Consider the following 20,530-nt stretch of genomic DNA (forward strand, 5'->3'; position numbering starts at 1 on the left):
AACATTCTTTTAGCCCATTCCTTCTTGTAGCACTTAATGGCACCTATAAAAATCCATTTCCAGCACATTTTTCCATTTTCAGCACCCCAAAAACTATTAATTTCTTGCTCTCAGCAATAGACACAACATATGCCCCGTCTTCTCTCACTCTCTGAGCACACCTCCCATGTGCTTTGCCTGCATTTGACATTAGGAATGCTTGAGAAATTTGTTGAAATAAAAAGTGAAGGAGGTGCTTTTAGCCCCCACAGTACTTAATGCACCAATTTTATTTTAAACGAATAACCCCCAAAAGAGGTGGATGCACCTGTGACCATTAGAGGCTGGGGGAAAAAAAGGAATGTGACTTTTGAACTTCAAAAGGTTGCCTGTCTCTGATTATTTTTTTTTATTAAAAAATTGTCCTGCTTTCTCTTTTCTCTTGATTTCAACAATTCAGCTCTGGATTATAATTGACGCTTCTCCAGTGGCGTAGCGTGGGTTGTCAGCACCCGGGGCAAGGCAAGTAATTTGCGCCCCCCCTCCACAGTGGGCGGCCACCCGGCGGCTCGGATCGGATTCGCACAGCCAGCACTGCAGAGAGAGTGAGTGAGCCAGGCAGGGGCAGAGAGCTGCGAGTGCGAGCGCGCCCCCCCAGATGTTGCGCCCGGTGCGGCCGTCCCCCCTGCACCCCCCACGCTACGCCTCTGCGCTTCTCTTATTCTTCAGAATGAAAATAAATGAAAATTTGGAGTTGCAATAGAAACAGAGGACAAGCTAGGAAGTTGCAGCCTACTTAAATACTGTATATTATAGATTGCTAAATGACCTCAATTCTACAGAATAACTGTAGCATAAAGGCTACATTTTCTTCCTTATCCGTTTTCCTCCCACAAGTCTGCCTTTCCATTGCTAGTTAGCATTTCTATCTACCTGTCTCAGAATATTGCCTGCTCAGCCTTTTGTGCCAGACCTTCTGGTGCTGAGTAGGTATAAACAACATTATTCCACCTTATTGTAACTTCTGCTTTGTGTTTTTCACTGAAATATGTCAGAGGAACACATTCTAAGTCACACAGATATTTCTGATCAAACAACATAACAATTCAGGAGAGAGATAACCTAATCATGGCTGTGTGTACATCAGCTGAGTATCACTTCCTGCAACTTCTGCATTGTTTGTTTGTTTATCAAATTTATTTGCCTTCCATCTCGCAGTTCAGGTGACTCTGAGCAGCAATAATTTTATAATAATTTTTAAATAAGCATTGAGATAATTTTATTTATTTATTTTATATTAAAATTTAAATTTTATTGAAAACAAAAATTAAAAAAACATTGAACATGATAAATCAGATTTGACATACATCTCAATTCACTATTCACCATTAATTACTAGTGAGAAAACCCTATACAACATCGCTCTAATCACAATCTTAACTTATCTCATTACAATAACGTCCATATTTTTCCCCCCACCATCTATAAAATTTGTTCCAAGTTTGGTAGAAATCTGTTTCATCCTGATTTTTAAGTCTTTTTGTTAACCTATCTAATTCTGCGCAATACATGATTTTGTGAATTACGCTTTCTTTACTAGGTATAGCCATAGCTTTCCAATTTTGAGCGAATATAATTCTTGCCGCTGTAACCACATGAATAAATAGATACATGTCTTCTTTACTAACATTATTTTCAAAAATTCCTAACAACAATGTCTCAGGTTTATACTGAATATTTTGTATACATTGAGATAATTTTAGAGAAACTCTTACTGTTTTTTGTAATATCAGTGATAAATATTATACATTTATTCAGTTAATATCTGTTAATAGTATTAAAGGTCAGCATAATGAAAGAGTTTTCTTGAAATCTGACATCTTTTAATCTTTATGTTGCAGCTCGAAGCCCAGTTTTTTCTCATTTGTCATCATCTCTTCAGGGACTTTGGACTATCCGTGCTTTTCAAGCACAACAGAGATTCCAAGAATTATTTGATGCACACCAAGACCTACACACAGGTTTGTAAAAAGATCAAGGTAATTAATTTCCAGTTCAGCAGAACCAAGAAGGAAGATCCTTCTTGCAGTATACTACTTCATAAACTACTGTATTCATTAATTGAGAAATGGAATGAGATAGGAGAATTAAGCATTATTTCATCTGAGGCATTTGTTGTATGTCTTCTCAAAAATCTTCTCTGTTTCAAGTAGCCAAAAAAGAACATAAAGCCTAATATTGGTTAGGGGGGGGTTGTCAAATTATAGTAAATTAAACTAGGGCAAATTTCTTCAAATACATTTGAAAATGTACTGTCTACTTTGGAAAGCTGCAGGTGTATCAGGAACTTCTAATGTCAGGAACCTTCTGTTGCTGGTCTTACATGATATGGCATTACCTAAGACAGACCCAGTGTATATAATCTGGGGGTCCTCCTGGATTCACGTCTCTTGCTCAAAGAACAGGTTGCAGCTGTAGCTAGGGGGGCTTTTGCATAACTTCAGTTCTGTACCAGGTAGGCCTGTTCCTGGACAGGGAGGCCCTGCTCACTATCACTGATGCTCTCTCATCTGCAATTCGCTCTACATGGAGCTGTATTGAAGTGTATTTGGAAGCTTCAACTAGTGCAGAATGTGACATCAGTTATTTAGTGCATATAAGAATTTGATTCTGTGAACTGCATTGGTTGCCAGCGTGCTTCCAGGTGCAATTCAAAGTGCTGGTTGTCACCTTTAAAGCCCTTCCATGTCAAAGTCTCCTTAATTAAAGGTCTCCTGCCTTGGGCAGGGAGGATTGGACTAGAAGATTCCAAGGTTCCTTCCCGCATAAGATTCTGGGTTACTTAAAGAACCATTTTTCTCCAGTTGTTTTTACCATCTGATCTATTCAGGCAGGATGGACATGCTTTGAGTCCCTCAACCAAAGAATGCCAGTTGGCAAGGCCGATAAGATGAATTTTTTCTGCTGTGGCACATTCTCTCTCTGTGAAGATCAGGATTGCCCTGAGCCTCCTGGCCTTTCATAGGCTCTAAAGATATGTTTCTGTGCCTATGCCTGGGACTCTAAGCATGTGAAGGAACCCACTTCTTGATCCTGTTAGTTATTTGGGTTTGTTGTTTCTCAGCTGCCTTGTATTTAACTTTTATAATTTTATTTTATTTTATTTTAATTCTGTTTATCACCCAGAGTAATTTCTGAGATGGGCAGCCATATACATTAGATAAACAAATAAAATCAGAAGGTATGATATATATGAGAGCCAGCTTGGTCTAGTGGTTAAGGCATAGGCTAGAAAGCGGGAGATAGTGAGTTCAAGTCCCACCTTAGTCATGAAAGCCAGCTGGCTGACTTTAGGCCAGTCACTCTCTCTCAGCCCAACTCACCTTACTAGATTGTCATTGGGAAAATAGAAGGAGGAAGCTGTGTTGGAAATGTTTGCCATCTTGATGTTAATGGAGATTCTCAATCATCCAGGTCATGGTTGTTGCAAAGGTGCTTTTGCTAAAAGTCATCTGGACTTCATCAAATGTATAGGTACATACTAGGTAAAACCTGGCTTAATGCCAGTAACTGTGAGAAGGATCTTGGAGTCCAAATACACAATCACTTAAATATGAGTCAGTAGTGTGCGGCGGCGGCAGCCAAAAAAGCCAATGCAATCCTAGGCTGCATTAATAGAGGGATAAAATCACGATCATGTGAAGTATTACTACCACTTTAGAAAGCCTTAGTATAAAAAGGTATTGAGAAAGAGTGCAGAGAAGAGCAACAATGATTAGGTGGCTGGAGGTTAAAACATATGAAAAACAGTTGTAGGAATTGGGTATGTCTAGTGCAGGGGTAGGGAACCTTGGCTCTTTTATGACTCGTGGACTTCAACTCCCAGAATTCCTGAGCCAGCATAGCTGACTCAGGAATTCTGGGAGTTGAAGTCCACAAGTCATAAAAGAGCCAAGGTTCCCTACCCCTGGTCTAGTGAAAAGAAGGACTGAAGTGACATAATAGCAGCCTATATTTGAGGGGCTGCCACAAAGAAGAGAGGGGAGGGTCAACCTATTTTTCAAAGTACCAGAAGACAAGACAAGAACAATGGATGGAAAATAATCAAGGAGAGAAACAACCTAGAACTAAGGATAAATTTCCTCATGGTGAGAATAATCAACTAGTGGAATGGCTTACCTTCAAAAGTTGTGGATGCCCCATCATTGAAGGCTTTCAAGAAGAAACTGGACAGCCATTTGTTTGAAATGGTTTAGAGTCTCCTGCTTGAGCAGGGGGTTGAACTAGATGTCCTTCAAGGTCCTTTCCAACTCTGTTATTCTATGAATCTATGGCTTTCTTGTGGGTTTTTTCCTTGAAAATGTTTTGCTTCTCCTCCAAGAAAATTTGAGTTTGTTGAGAATTCAAGGTGGCAAACTGAAACGTGCTTTTGCTAAAAGGCAACTGGACTTTCTTGGTTTTTGTTCCTTTGAAAGTGTTTCACTTCTCACCTAAAAAGCTTCATCCACGAAAAACAAAAATCAAGAAAGGCCAGTTGTCTTTTGGCAAAAACATCTTTGGGCTCGCCATCTTGTGTTATTTGTAAAAATAATAAAGGTGGGAAATAAATAAATATACAGTACATATCTGTTTACATTTGGTTCCCATATTTACTTCTTGAAATATGTGTATGCTCATAGTCCAGCCATACTAAATGTTTATATGAACTGGAATATCTACGCAAAAGTTACACAAGGCAACATATGGATGTGGCCAACAGTTTACAGTGCTGCTTAGTGGTAACTCATTAGAATAAGTTACTGAGTGTCAGCCCTGCCCCATCTTGGTCTTTCAGGAAAGCAAGACTCTCAACTCCGTTTATAGTGAAAAGATTACTTTTACTAAAAGTCAAATGGTTGCAGTAAAACAAAGCCAGAACTGAAGTTTTGCATATGGAAGCTTCCCAGTTAACTTTCTCTTTCTCATTTCATCCCTCTGCTATCTCTTGTTTGTCCAATCATATTCAAAGAAGTTCTTTTGGTAACTGTCCCTGCAAAGGTGGGCTAGATCTTGAGCCGTTACATTCCATCTCCCAAGCTGGGGATCTTGGGATGATGAGCTGATGTCTCAGGATGGCACTAACTTTAGTTTCAATTTCCCCATCCCCCCAGCTCCCTCCCCCCATAGGATAAACTGGTTCTTTCTACTCCTTGTCCAGTCCCCAACTCCAGCTTGACAGATCAGACCTAAGGATTAATACAAGGCAGAAGGACTCAGTGGAGGTAGTTTTCAACTTACAACCACAATTGAGCCCAATTTCTATTGTTAAGTAAGAAATTGTTAAGTGAGTTTTGCCCCATTTTATGACATTTCTTGCCTCAGTGTTAAATGAATCACTGCAGTTAGTAAGTTAGTACCTTTGTTTGTAACTTAGTAACTAAGTTAGTAACTTTGTTGTTACTAATTAAGTGAATCTGGCTTCCCCATTGACTTTGCTTGTCAGAAGGTCGCAAAAGGGGATCATATGACCTTGGGACACAACAATGGTCATAAATATGAAGCAGTTGCCAAGCATCTGAATTTTGATCACATGATCAGGGGGATGCTACAAAGATTGTAAACTCTGAAACACTATCTAAGTCACTTTTTTCGGTGCCGTTGTAACTTGAATGGTCACTAAATGAATTGTTGTAAGTCAAGGAGAGTACAGGCAGTCATTGACTTACAACCATTTGTTTAATGACTGTTCAAAGTTACAACGCCACTGGAAAAAAGTGACTTACGATCATTCCTTGTTCTTATGACTATTGTAGCATCCTCATGACAAATGATCAAAATTTGAGCACTTGGCAACTGGCATGTATTTATGACAGTTGCAGCATCCCAGGATCATGTGATCACCATTTGTGACTTTCCCAGTTGACTTCCAACAAGCAAAGAAGTCTGATTCGCTTAATGACTGTCTGATTCACTTAACAACAACAGTGATTTGCTTAACAACTGTGGTCATAAAGAGGTCATAAAATTGGGCGCAATTCACTTAACGACTGCCTTGCTTAGCAACATAAGTTCTGGTCCCCATTGTGGTCATAAGATGAGGACCACCTGTATCACGGTATGTCTTTAGAAGTAAAATGGAACTGAAAAAATCCTTTTCCTTCCTGAATTTCCAAAATCAGTTTCAAGGATAAGACCGAATTTATATAACCCAATTGTTTCGGCCCTGCTAATGTTGTATCTGTTGCATCTGAACAATCTCCCTTTCTTCTTTTTGCTTTCAGAAGCCTGGTTCCTATTTCTGACTACGTCTCGCTGGTTTGCGGTACGCTTGGATGCCATCTGTGCCATCTTTGTGATAGTGGTGGCCTTTGGCTCTTTGCTACTTGCACAGAGTAAGTTTATTTGCTGGAAAACATTATACTATTATCTATTCTGGTTTGCCTTCTCATATTTTTCTAGCTATGCTACCAACGTCAAGTGAATAAATTGTGTTCTTTTCACAAGCCAATTACTGGTAATGAGATAGTACTTCCTCCAGATAATTTCTGGGTAATGTGGTTTGTTTTGAATGTTGTCCAATTTGTGCCATCTTTTGCCCTTTCTTCTTCTTCTTTGTTTTTATCGGTGAACAGCCCAGTCGTTGGAAGACAGGCAATGTAAAATTTTAATAAATTAAATCAATCAGTAAGTTAAATTCTGTTAACATTGTGATGCTACAAATGAATAGATTCCTCTTTGTCACAATCCTTTATTTAAGAATATATTTTTTCCTAGAGAACTTGTTCCCTATGCAATACACAGCCCATATGCATATCCATTTAGTTTGTGTAATTTAAGTGTTATATTTTCAATTTCCATAAGCTAGATTATTAAAATTGAGGAAAATTGTTCATTCAGAATTCTTTATACCTGCCTTCTTTCTTGTCTCATAGCTCTTGATGCCGGAAAGGTTGGCCTTGCTTTATCCTACGCAATCACTCTCACAGGAATGTTCCAGTGGGGAGTTCGGCAAAGTGCAGAAGTTGAAAATCTGGTAATAAGCAGTTGTTTCTTTAAAATATGTAAAAAAAAAAACCGTTGCATTGAAAGCCCAAAGACATTTTGCCCTGTTGGTTCCCTTGCTCTAATACATCTGATTTTGCCTCCATCTTTCTGTGTTGTGGGGAAGTGAATTACTCTGAATGCAAAGAAGTCTAGATCCAATTTGGGTCGGTCCCAGTGATTGATCCAGATTGGGTCTTGCAGCATTATCCTGAGACACGTAACTTTGCTTCATTCATAACAAAAAAGTCAGTTGAGAATTATGAAAGAACTTTCCATGAAAGAAAACAAAGATGGCAATCCCTTCTTACAGGGAGTAGGAAGAATTTCAGTCATGTTAGTCTTTCATTCAGAGGGCATAATGTAACTCCAACGTGGTGGGATGAGAAAAGAAAGAGATGAGTGTGTACATATATTAAATTAGTGTTATATTACAATACATATGAAATTACTGTTATTATATATTTAATTTTATTGTCATTATATATTTAAATTTAATTGTATTATACAGCATTATATAATTAATATATAAACAATATATAATATATTATTATATACTTAATATGAGCAGCATGGTGGCCTAGTGGTGAAGACACTTCCCACTCGGAAGGTTGAGAGTTCAATCCTAGGTAGCAGCAGATGTTTCTCTCCTAGGGTGCAAAGGAAAAATATCTGCTGTGAACTCTGCATACTGTAGATGTCAAGAAGGACATCTGGATAGTAAACGTTCAGCTCCACCCATTTACCCCAACTCTACCCTGAATAGGGACTACAGGGTTGAAAAAGGGAGATTTTTAAAAATAAAATCAATATATACTTATTACATTATGGATAAGGAAAATACTGTGGACATGGTTTACTTGGACTTCAGTAAGGCATTTGACAAAGTAGACTACCCCCTACCTTCTTGGTAAGATAGAATAATGTGGGATAGACAGTACCATTATCAGATGGATTTGCAACTGGTGAACCAACCATACTCAGCAGATGGTCCTCAATGGAACAACATGTACATGAAGTGGGGTACCTTAAGATTCTGTCTTAGGCCAGTGCTCTTCAACATCTTTGCAAATGATCCAGATGAGGGGATAGAAAAGGAACTCATCAAATTTGCAGATGACATCAAGCTCAGGGGAATAGTTGACATTTTGGAAGATAATTTCAAGATCCAGAAGAATCTTGGGTGACTTGAACACTGGGCCCTATCTAACAAAATGCAATTCAGTGATAAGAAAGTAAGGTCCTGCACATAGGCAAGAAAAACCAAATGTGTAGCTATAGAATAGATGGTACATGGCTCAGTAATAGCAACTATGAGAGGGATCTAGGTATCCTAGTAGACTACCACTTAGGTATGAGCCGGCTGTGTGCTGCAGCTGCCAAAAAAGCTAATGCACTCCTAGGCTGCATCAAGAGAGAGATAGATTCAAGATCACATGAAGCAATAGTACCACTTTATACTGCTCTAGTGAGATCACACTTGGAATACTCCATCCAGTTCTAGTCATCCTGATACAAAAAAAGATATTGAGGCCCTAGAAAGAGTACAGAGAAGAGCAACAAAGATGATAGGGGATCTGGAGGCTAAACCAGGTATTTCCAGTTTAATGGAAAGAAGAGTATTGGTGATATGATAGTAGTCTTCCAGTACTTGAAGGTTGATCAAAAAGAAGAGGTGGGCAACCTATTCTTCAAAGGCCTGAAGACAGGACAAGAAATAATGGGTGGAAGATCATTAAAGAGACCTCCAACCTAGAACTACAGAGAAATTTCTTGAAAGTGAGAATAAGTAATCAATGGAACGGCTTATCAAGCTTTTCAAGCAGAGACTGGAGATCTGTAGTACAGGGTCTCCTGCTTGAGCAGAGAGTTGGACTAGAGGTCCTCCAAGGTCCCTTCCAATACTATTATTATATGCTCTATGTTCTCTATTCTATTTCCTGTTTGTAAACCAATACACTGTGAACCGCTCTACAAAGCATGCTTCCAGTTGTCCACTGCTAACACAACGATTATTTAAGATATGCAGGGTAGCACACTGGTAAAGAAAAAGGCGTACTGTATATGTTTAACTGCTGTAGTTTAATCCAGTGCACATTGAAGAGGGATATAATTAAGGTTTATAAGTCCCACCATTGTGGAGTGTTGTTTTCAGACATAGGAGACGTAGATTAACACCAAGATGTACTGTAGGTTTATTCCAGATATATGAAAGCAAAATTGCTTCAGAATATTTTTTTCACTTATTTATTTGATTTATGCTCCTCCCCTTTTTCTTAAAAGCATATTTATTCAGGTAGAAATAAATGCAGCAAGCATTGAATCTGATTCTACTTCAAACCTGAAAATTAATCCTCAAGCGATTACTGTATTGTAAATGAGTAAACACCTAGGAATCAATTTTTGTTTCCCTTTTTCAGATGATATCAGTGGAACGAGTAACGGAATACACAGAGTTGGAACAGGAAGCACCCTGGCATACACACAAACATCCACCAGCGCAGTGGCCAGCTAAAGGAGTGATAGCATTTGATGATGTGAACTTTGCTTACAGTGCAGATGGTCCTTTAGTGTTGAAACATTTATCTGCCTTAGTTAAATCAAAAGAAAAAGTACGTATGTGTTAATTTTATTTTTGAGTCAGAATGGTAAAAAGAGTCTTAACAGTGGTTGGGTTTCATAGGCTTGATTTCACACATCGCATACAGGTAATCCTTATGACCCTGATTGAGCCCAGTTGTTAAGCGGGACATTGTTTAAGTAAGTTTTGCCCCATTTTACAACTTTTCTTGCCACAGTTGTTAAGTGAATCACTGCACTTGATAAGTTAATAACCCAGTTGTCAAGTGAATCTGGCTTCCCCATTGACTTTGCTTGTCAGAAGGTGGCAAAAGGTGGTCACGTGACCTTGGGACACAGCAACGGTCTGAATTTGGATCACATGATCATGGGGATGGTGCAAAGGTCGTAACTGTTTTTTTTCAGCACTATTGTAACTTTGAACGATCACTAAACAAACTGTTGTAAGTGGAGGACTACCTGTATTTTGTTTTTAGGAGGATTAGTAATGTTAGTGTCATGGAACTTCTCTTCTGCCATTCCCCATCTCTTCTGTACATGCACAATTCTTCATCATTTGGGCAGAGATCAAGTGTCTCATTCTTGGTTTCTTGTTTTAGCTGTTTTAGGGTTTAAGGAGGAGATGAAATATAATATTTATTGGTGCTGCAATTACTCAAATCAAATTGGTTGATTTGGGAAGTTGGAAAAATGTCTATCTTTGTTTTCCTTAATCTAATTTTTCACTGAAGAATGATCAATTAGATTCTGGAATAATATGTTGTTAAATGATTTGTATTATATTAATGATTATCTGATAATATATTAATATGATAGTCTGGTATAATACTTAGGATGTTAGATTAGGACTGGGAGTACCTACATTCAAATTCATTCTCACTGGTTGATTTTAAATGCTAAGAGTAACCCCTTATGTCCCTTTGTATCTTAGCTTATTGAAACAATTGGAAGTGGCCTTCTTTAGCATTCATTTTATAGAGACATTTGACAATCTCTCATTTCCTCAGTTTTTAGAAGGCTGTTCATAATGACCAATTTAGGTCGTTCTACCCTTTTTCTGCTTATAATTCTAAGATACAGCATTGCTATGCTTTGTGCAGCAGCTTGTTAAATCTTGTAGGAACTAACTATTAATAGAGACTATAAAATTCTTACATAATTGTAATAGTGTATTTCTGTCTTTTGTTTTCTGTTCATTTTGGTTAACAGTATTAAACAATGTTATAGCCCATTATTATGAATATTTTACTATCATATTTTTTTATTTTTATAGATAGTATAAAATAATATTGTAGTATACTTTATTAATTTTGTAATAGTTTACAACTATTAGCTTATACATTAATTTTGATGTTATTATATGTAGGTTTAATATGAATCATGTTGTACTTTGTAGATTTAAGATAAAATGGATTTTCTAGTTCTAGGAGATATTTTTTTTTAATTATCTTTTTATAGTTTGTATTATACAGTAGACATTAGGTTTGGAAAGATTCATGATTTTGTAGTTTTAAATATTATACTAGGCTGCTTCTGGACAGGAATATAATAAATTTGAAACCTTGGATTGATTCAGCCCAGGATTGCTTGCAATACCCACAGCACTGAAGGATTTGCAAGGATGGTTCTAAAAATACTGCAAAACAACTTGTACAAGCAATTAGAGAGGTTAGGTTCTCTTCTCAGCTATACCTCCCATTTTATAAAATGCTGCTTCATCCCCCTAATTCTCAGTTAATCTCAGAAAGAATAATTCCACTATTCAAACTACAATTTATGTAAATCTACTATAAAGATGCTGGCTTTTATTTTGCATAGATGACTTCATGGGGAAGCGGAAGCCTCTAAGAGTTTATTCAAGATATCTCTTTATCACTTTCATACTTTTGTTTGCCTTGGGCCAACTCTTGCAGTAGTCATATGCTCTTCTAATAGCGGATAAGGATTTAGATGTCATGGAAAGTAACGAACCAAACAAACATGACTAGGAAGAGAGGGAATATGTTGCTGAATTAATGTACCTGGGCTGTTTTCTTAGCAGGAATAAGGAAGTGGTTTGCCACTGCTGCTTCTGGGATCTTCTTGTGGTTTGCCTTCTAAGAAAAGAGAGATCCGACTTTGTTTAGTGTTTTTGTGATTAGCTAAGGTTCCCTCAGGAGCTTCCATCTGCAGCGATTAAAACAACTGAAAGAGATATTGTTGAGAGTTTATCTCAACTAATTCTCCAATTATTCTATTGATGCCAAGAGGAGGGTAAAACATGTTGTCCCAAGTGAAGAAAAACAGCTGGTGGGCTTTGGGGGCTGAAAGGGAAGTTTGAAGAATTTCTGAATATTGCTGTGATCTTAGGCTAGGTAGCACCTCCCAGTGAATGTGAATTCAGAATCTCACTGCTCCTGATTTCACAGTATACTGCTTGATTTTTTAAAAAAAAATATACCAATGAAGACAAAAAGCAGCATTTCCCAATTAAACATGCAAGTAATATGTACCAAGAGAAATGTATTTAAAAGGTATTATAATATCATTGACAAACATTCATGCAGAACTTTTTTTTAAAAAAAATTGAGGGTTAATGCAGAAATGGGATTCAATGGTTTTCCTCATGTGAAATTCACATTGCTGAAAACTGATTTCTCAGCTCAGTTGAAAAAAATTATTAGGTTTACACAACTTGTGTTTGATCTTTTCTCTTTTTCTCCAATATGGCACAAACCTCAAGGACAACATTCTGTTTTTTAAAATAGAAAATCTAAAATGTAGTATCTATTTTAGCGTTCCTGTATTTTAGTAAATCAGAGTAAGCACAATTTAGATATTTTAATTATGAAGTTGAAGTCTAATTCAGTTTCAGTATAGTTATTTGAATTTAAAGAGGACAATATTAAAAAAGATGTTCAGATGTCCAGACCTTTCTGTACTTACAAAGATTAGCATTGTTCAGGTTTCCTCATGACCCCATAGGGTTACAAAACCTGAAGTTTGAAAAAGTAAGATAGAAAGAGTATTTGATGCTTTTAAATTTTGATGTTGGAGAAGACTCTTGAGAATATGATGGGTAAAACAAAAAAACCCACAAATCAATCCAGAATTTTCACTCAGGACATCAGTGATTGGGCTCAAACTATAATATTTTGGCAGTTCCTTTGAGAAGTCCATAATTCTGGGAAAAGTTGAAAGAAAGAAAAGAAGAAGATGACTGGCAGCAAGGTGGATAGATTCAGGTTCAGCAGCAATGAATGAACTAAAAGGCCAACTTGAAGACAGATCATCTTGGAGAAAATAAGTTTGTCACTCAAATAAAAGTTGACACCAACTCGAGGGCACTTAATCAATTGATTAATCAATCACTTGTTCTTCCTCTTTTTGCTTATTAACACATTTGATACAATTAATTATTGTCTCTCTGATGGCTGAGCTAGAAATTGATAAATAGACATTGGATCTAAGAAGTATGTTTCAGTTTCTTAATGTAAAAGAAATATATGTTTATTCCTGTACTCCTGATGTTATGACAGAAGGTCTATAAAAAGACTACCCATAATATTTACTCTGAGAATTGTGAAACAAATTATTCCTATCCAAAAGCAAATGTTAATAATGTTTTATGAGCCGCCCAGGCCCTGAAGCTAGACAATGATAGTTTCAGAAACATATATAAAATTGCATTAAAATTTAAGTTCAATTTAAACAGTTGAATAAGATAGGTATGCTTTAAGGGGGAGAGTAAAAGTCCTAATAAATAAATACCAGCCATCTCTTTCACATGTGCTAAGGGAAAACATTTGTTTGATTCCTACTTCACATGAGGAAAATGAACTAAAATCACTATATTATCCAACAATAGGTTTAGATCATTCAAATGCAGTGGAAATCTTCCTTTTGAAGACAATGTTCATACATCTTTTGTTGCCTAATATCTACTTTGTACATCTTGCCTTACAAGAAGTAAAATAAACAAGATAATTAGAAGCAGTGCTTTAGAAATGCCTTCTTCCCCTAGTATACAGTATGGTTTTTTTTGTATTTGTCTTTCAGGTTGGAATTGTGGGAAGAACAGGAGCTGGCAAAAGCTCTCTAATAGCTGCTCTTTTCCGGTTGGCCGAGCCTCAAGGAAGAATTTGGATTGATAAATATTTGACATCAGAACTAGGACTTCATGACTTGAGGAAGAAAATTTCAATCATACCTCAGGTATTGGTCTGCTTTGCGTATCAGCCTATTTTAGAAGTCCATCCAGTGCTCTCCAGAAACCTCAGGGTTGTAAATTTTTCTTTATCTTTCTTCTGCACTCTGCTGGTTATATGCCAGGAATCTTATAGAGTAGCGTGATGTCTCTGTGTATGTTAATCCTCTCTTCTTGAATGATGACTGAAAATGAAGTGAAATTATTATGACTATTTTAAGAGGTTCATTATCTATGTTTCTGTCATGCCCAAACAGCTTTCTTTCAGCCATTAGTTACGACTACAGATTGAATTTAGTTTAAAGACTGTAATGATGCATTCTGTATTGGGGACATAAAATATTTTAGAGCGGAAATTATTCTGACAAATAGAAGAGAGTATGTTTGTGCACGCGCACATGCGCTCGCGCACACCCCCACACAGCGTCTTTGTCCTCTCAAATATACACCACAAAATAAAAAAGATTTTATGGGCTAGGGTGCTGTGAATCAGATCCTGTTCCTGGCATTTTAGACTTCACTGAGAATATAATTTTAGCTAGTTAGTAGAAAATTGATAATTTTTATTTGGCTTTCGAGATATTCCAGAATGTGAATGTTTTATTCTCAGCTGCTTTGGAAGACTTGAAATGGCTATTTGGGGCTAGAAAATTTTTGCTCATATGTCCTGAAATGTGGTAAATTAACTGAGTCGCTGCTTTGAACAGCTATCAGCTCCAATCTCTCAGGCTCATTTGTGCCATTCTAAATGTGTAACAATATAAACACATTGATCATTGCCCCCTATAAGCTCCAATACATCTCTTTAAAAGAGTATGTCTGGCCATCTTTCCTTTGAACTATGTTTTTTGGATTGAAAAGCAATCCTATCAGTCCCTATGAGGACCCGGGGGTGGGGTGGAGGGGTACTGACCCAGGAATGGGAGCAGAGCAAATATGGTTTTATATCCAGGTTGCTTTTTAAATTAAGAAATAGGTTGCTTAATGGTGAACGGGCATTAGTGGTGTGCAAAGGAAGCATGGGGCCTCTTAGACTCATGATTGCCTTGATCACCTTTGCTCTTTTGACATCAAAATGCTCAATTTTTATATTTCCCTCCCCAACTCTTCTGAGTAGCTAAGTGGATAGATGTCAGTCATAAATTTTGGCAAGCCAAATTTGATTTTTTCTCTCTCCTATCTCAGAAGTCAAAAGATCTTCCAATCCCTGCACATTCTAGTTGTCATGTGTTTTCAGCTTAAAATATAGGTTGCATTCGGAGAGTAATGAAACAGGGGTATCCATTTCACTACGTATATCAATGTAATGTGTGACAATTGTCACAGGATTGTTAACTATGAACTCATAATATATATTTGAGATAAGGCTCTCTAGTCCTTCTTCCCTGTAATGTCTTCCTTGTCAAGGCTAAATATTACAAAAACACAAAACATAAGTCAGCCTCCTAACATGTAACTAGAGCTACATTCTCCCTCAAAAACTGAAGCAGGGAGCTTCTGCCAGTTACCCTTTGTCGAGTTGTGTACTGTTTCACCTGACCTGGACTGAGACTGGGGACCCTGTATTAAATGACATGAAGCCTGGAATGATGTGTGGTTGTAGGGCTTTCTGTGAGATTTTTTTTCCCCTTTTCTCTTTGATTATTTTGTTTTTTTTTGTTTTGAACTACCATGATAAAAGTTAGGCAAGAGGTATGGTTCTTTAAAAGCTCTCTTTGCCTTACCCTCCTTTTGCCCCTCTGCTCAGAGAATAGAAAGCACGGAAAGAGGTAGGTATGCTATTACTAGTAAATAAATACAATTGGATTGTAGCCTAATGCAAGCTCCCTCTTTGTTTCTGGATGCTGAAGGCTTCATAAATGCACAGTAGTGCTGCTGAGTGAAGTTGATGACCCTTTTGTACCTAAGAGGACTTTACATGGACTTAAATTCTTCTGCCTTTGTGTTTGCACAATATTCTTTTCTCCTGAAAACAGATGACGAACTGTTCATTCAATAGCTGCAAGGTTTTGAAAGCTTTCCTAGCTATTTCAGGTGGGAACCGTATTGTATAATACTGGAGGTTTTTTTTCTCCCAGGGGGAAAAAAATACACATTTTTAGAAGGATAGGATATTTTCCTACACTAATTTTATTTTCCATCCCATTTATTGTTACATACATTGTTGATATATTAAGTTCCTTATATAGGAATTGCACTTCAAAATAAAACAAAAAGTGCCTCGTCTATCATCTTGGCAGTATAAATAAGATTGAATCAAATTCATGAGGGAGAGCTTCATTTGTCTAAAAGTATTTAGTTACTTTTTTTTACATTAAAGGAGGCTTTTTTTCATATTGTCAGTGGAACATAAAAGTCCGCAAAATTGTAAGATGCTGATCATACCAGTGACAAACTACATTGTATTATTGTGTTTGTGTTGAAAACAGCTACATAGTATGACCATACGCAGTATATTTTCTAATTCTGATTTGCACAAATTCTTCCTCCATTTTTGCAATGTTAACCATGGTTTGAGGTGTGCATGTGCTGCTTGGAAGATGTTTGATTAGTTTGACAAGTTAAATTTGATTGACAAGTGAGACTTAAGGTTTTGGGATAAGATTTCTCAATATTCATTACTGCATCTAAATAAAATATTTTGAAGTCGATTCTAGAGATGGGCTCTGATTATTTGGTTGATTTCATCCATGTAAGACACCTTACAGTACATACCAGTTAAAATCAAAAGATAGGAGAAACCGTTAAAATAATATTGTTTGCTAAACTGAGTTATCCTCATCTCCCCCATCAGAAAGCAAACCTATGGAAGTCTTTTCTATCTCCCATCTACCAGCTGCTTCTTATGCTGATTTCAAGCAACCTTAAAATGCAAATAATGCGTAGTGTTCAATAAAAATTCCATACATTCTATTTTACTATCGTGGATGCGATGGGAAGGCTAATGTATTTTGCTATCACATTCCTTCATGCATCTCTAAGTATGAATACACTGGTAGAATTTTGCATAAAACCTGCTTCTGACCACCCAATTCAGTTCAGAGTGAGATAAATAATGCCTTTTGTTGCATTTTAATATATATCAATCTAATTTGACCTTCTGAGTGATTACATGAACTGGAACAGATACATTGTTTAGTTTTTTGCATTTCTCCAAATTTTGCAATGCAATTATGTAATTAAAAATGGATAGCTAAACTCAAAGTGACAAATCTATCTGGTTTTCTAAGACATGTTTTGAGTAATTTACAAAATATTTCCTATAAAATCTTCACAAAAAAATCACACACCCACAGACATATATACATGTGAGTTTTCATCCAGAGAAAAGTCCATGTGCATTTTAATTCTATGTTGTAGCATACATGCCCAATATGGAAATTAATTAATTAATTAGATTTAAATACTATTTAGATTTAAATACTGCGTGAGACTCAGCAACTCTAAGGTGCTACAACATAAAATGCACGTGGACTTTTCTCTGGATGAAAACTCACATGTATATATGTCTGTGGGTGTGTGAATTTTTGTGAAGATTTTAAAGGAAATATTTTGTAAATTACTCAAAATGTGTCTTAGAAAAACAGATAGTTTTGTCACTTTGAGTTTTCCTAGTAGCTAGTCCATCTTTTATTGATATTTAAGAAGTCAGGTTATATATGTCTGTTGGTGTGTGAATTTTTGTGAAGATTTTATAGGAAATATTTTGTAAATTACTCAAAATGTGTCTTAAAAAAAACAGATAGATTTGTCACTTTGAGTTTTCCTAGTAGCTTTTATTGATATTTAAGAAGTCAGATTAGTTTTCATAGAATATATTTTGAAAACAATTTCTCATTTGAACAAACTGAATCACAAGATGGAATGGAAATGCATTCACTGTCAGCTTGTACATCCTTGTCTCTCAAGTGTGGCTTCCCCCTCCAGGTCTTGGCTTATGCTAATCATAGTTTGTCCTAAAATCTAAGTTTTGAATAATGTTTTTAGGCAATAGAAGATAGCAAGGGGGAATCCATCAAGAAAAAGAGAGAAATTAGGAGATTCTGGAGAAGTGCTTCTAATTGCCAATGATGCCTTCTGAAATTAGGGTACTACAAATAGTGTTTCTCAGGATAAACCTATTGGATGGATTGACTCTGGTTGGAATCAGAATCAGAATAGAGCAGGAAGGGATCTTGGAGGTCTTCTAGTCCAAACCCTATACCATTTCAGACAAGTGGCTGTCCAGTTTCTTCTTAAAAGCCTTCAGTGATGAAGCACCCCCAATGTCTGAAGGCAAGCTGTTCCACTAGTTAATTGTCCTCACTGTTAGGAAGTTTCTCCTTAATTCCAGGTTGTTTCTCTCCTTAAGTAATTTCCATCCATTGTTACTTGTCCTGCCCTCTGGTGCTTTGGAAAATAAATAGACCCCCTCCCCTTTATGGCAGCCTCTCAAATACTGGAATGCTGCTAGAATGTCCCCCCTAGTCCTTCTTTTCCCTAGACTAGCCAAACCCACATCCTGCAACCATTCTTCAACCATTCTTTAGTCTCCAGGCCTTTAATCATCTTAGTTGCTCTTCTTTTCACCTTTTCCAAAGTCTCAACATCTTTTTTGTAATGTGGTGACTTGATAAAGTAGTACTAATACTTTACATGATTTTGATTCTATGCCTCTGTTTATACGACCAAGGATTGTATTAGCTTTTTTGGCTGCTGCCACACACTGCTGACTATGCAGGTATTGCATTGAACGTGCCAGGTAACACATGGACTGCTGCATTCTGAACCAACTGAGTGGCATTTAAAGGTCCATGTATCACAAATTGTAGTAGCTCCATGGCATCGGACCCGGATACCTTCGAGACCGCCTCCTGCCGCAGATTACCCCCCATCGACCTGTACGCTCCCACAGAGTGGGTCTCCTCAGGGTGCCGTCAGCCAGACAGTGCCGGCTGGCGACCCCAAGGGGGAGGGCCTTCTCTGTGGGAGCTCCCACCCTCTGGAATGAACTGCCCCCAGAGATCAGGGTGNCAGCTTGCGGGACTGGCCTAGGGGAAACTTTTAGAGGGGTTTTAATTATATTTTAATTAGATTAAATTTAAATATTTCCTTTTTAATTAATTTTTAAATTGTAATGTTATTTATGTATTTTATCCGATTGTTAGCCGCCCTGAGTCCGCAAGGAGAAGGGCGGGATATAAATTTAATAAATAATAATAATAATAATAATAATAATAATAATAATAATAATAATAATAATAATAATAATAATAATAATAATACTTAAAATGATTACTGAGTTAATAATGTTCCAGGAATTATAATGCTGGCTAATTTCTAATTTAGTGTTTTTTAATCTTGGAATCTGGAATCATGGCAACTGGACTTTTTTTCCCTTTGGTTTGAAATATTTTGCTGTTTATCCAAGTATACCCAAATGTTTCAGACCAAAAAAAAGAAATCCAGTTGCCATGACTCATCTTCCAGACAACTCTACCTGGATCACAGAGAAATTTCACTGACATATTCAACTTTGAAACTTTAAGGTGTACTGTAGGCTTCAACATCCCAAATTATCTAGTCAGCTTGCCAGCTAGGGAATTCTGGGATTTGAAGTTCACACATCTTAAAGTTGCCATGGCTGAAAAATATGATTCTGACTGGTTCTTTAGATGCTACTTCATGAAACTTGTATTAGTTAACATCAGTCCTTTGAGGCAAAAATATCTATTTCTCTGATTGTAATTTATCATTTTTATAGGTTTAGCTTATGAGCTTCCTCTCATGAAACAGGCCATTTTTATATAACTATTTGCCAGGAGCTGAAATTAAAACTATCCTTATCTTCTTCTGCAGTATGCTCCTACTATTTTATAGCAGTTATAAAGATTTTATGAATTGAAATTTTCCATTTTGCCAAACTATTAAAAAATTGAAATGGAAGTTCATCTCCACAATATCTGAAATATACATCTAATACCATTAATAGATTTTTTTAAAAATAAGATTTTTATATTAAAAAACAGCATTTTTAATGCTTTATTGAACTCATATGATCAAAAGCTTTTGTAATTGAAATTATACTGCAGGAATTGCTGTTTTTGTAATGAAAAATCTGTTTCATTGTCTTGCATTTTAAAGGAGAATACAAAACCACATTATATTGCACATTTCTTCTGCCTGTGATGATTTTACAGACCTTATAACCTGGCAGAAATGCATTGAAAATATTTTATCCAAAGAGCTTTGCAACTTGGCATACGTTACTACACCATTAAAATAAAAATAGCTTCATGGGTTGTAATCTATTGGCAGTTAATCATTGCACTACGCTCTTTCTTTACCTGTGCATTTGCTTCTTATGAAAATGATTAAAGACACTTGAGACAGTTGAATACCTCTAGGCAATACTGAACTATTATGCTAAGCTGCAATATGTATCCTTAAGTGAGCCTGTCAGAAGAAACCGAAGTCATTTCACTACTATAGTAGTCACCTATAGGGCAAATTGCAGTTTTGCAGTACCTAGTTTAACCTTTTGGGCTTAATTTTACAAATGTTTTATTATAATTATTACTGCTGATTAGTGTGACTGTGGTTGATTTTTAAGCCTTTATTCCAGGCAGTCTGTCCCCTCCGTCCCTGCCCAATTCTGTTTATTTTGGCATTGACTTTGACTGAATTTTAAGACTGGGATATTATTGTAATGTGTGACAAACATCAAAAATATCTATCTTTTGGTTGAACAAGTCATAATACGCCTTCATTGGAGCTAGTGTGCCC

General features: G+C 36.6%; 1 protein-coding gene across 1 annotated transcript in view; it reads left to right on the top strand.

Moving 5' to 3' along the window:
- ABCC4 (ATP binding cassette subfamily C member 4) overlaps positions 1-20,530 on the top strand; it is a 141,994-nt gene that overhangs the window by 81,333 nt on the left and 40,131 nt on the right. The window contains exons 18-22 of the mRNA XM_015824442.2: positions 1,881-2,000; positions 6,240-6,350; positions 6,891-6,991; positions 9,420-9,611; positions 13,618-13,773. Of these exons, the coding sequence (XP_015679928.2) occupies positions 1,881-2,000; positions 6,240-6,350; positions 6,891-6,991; positions 9,420-9,611; positions 13,618-13,773 (680 nt within the window). The remainder of the gene's footprint in view (positions 1-1,880; positions 2,001-6,239; positions 6,351-6,890; positions 6,992-9,419; positions 9,612-13,617; positions 13,774-20,530) is intronic.

This window comes from Protobothrops mucrosquamatus, unplaced genomic scaffold (assembly GCF_001527695.2).
Source record: "Protobothrops mucrosquamatus isolate PMUCROS unplaced genomic scaffold, P.Mucros_1.0 scaffold2236, whole genome shotgun sequence".
NCBI lineage: Eukaryota > Metazoa > Chordata > Lepidosauria > Squamata > Viperidae > Protobothrops > Protobothrops mucrosquamatus.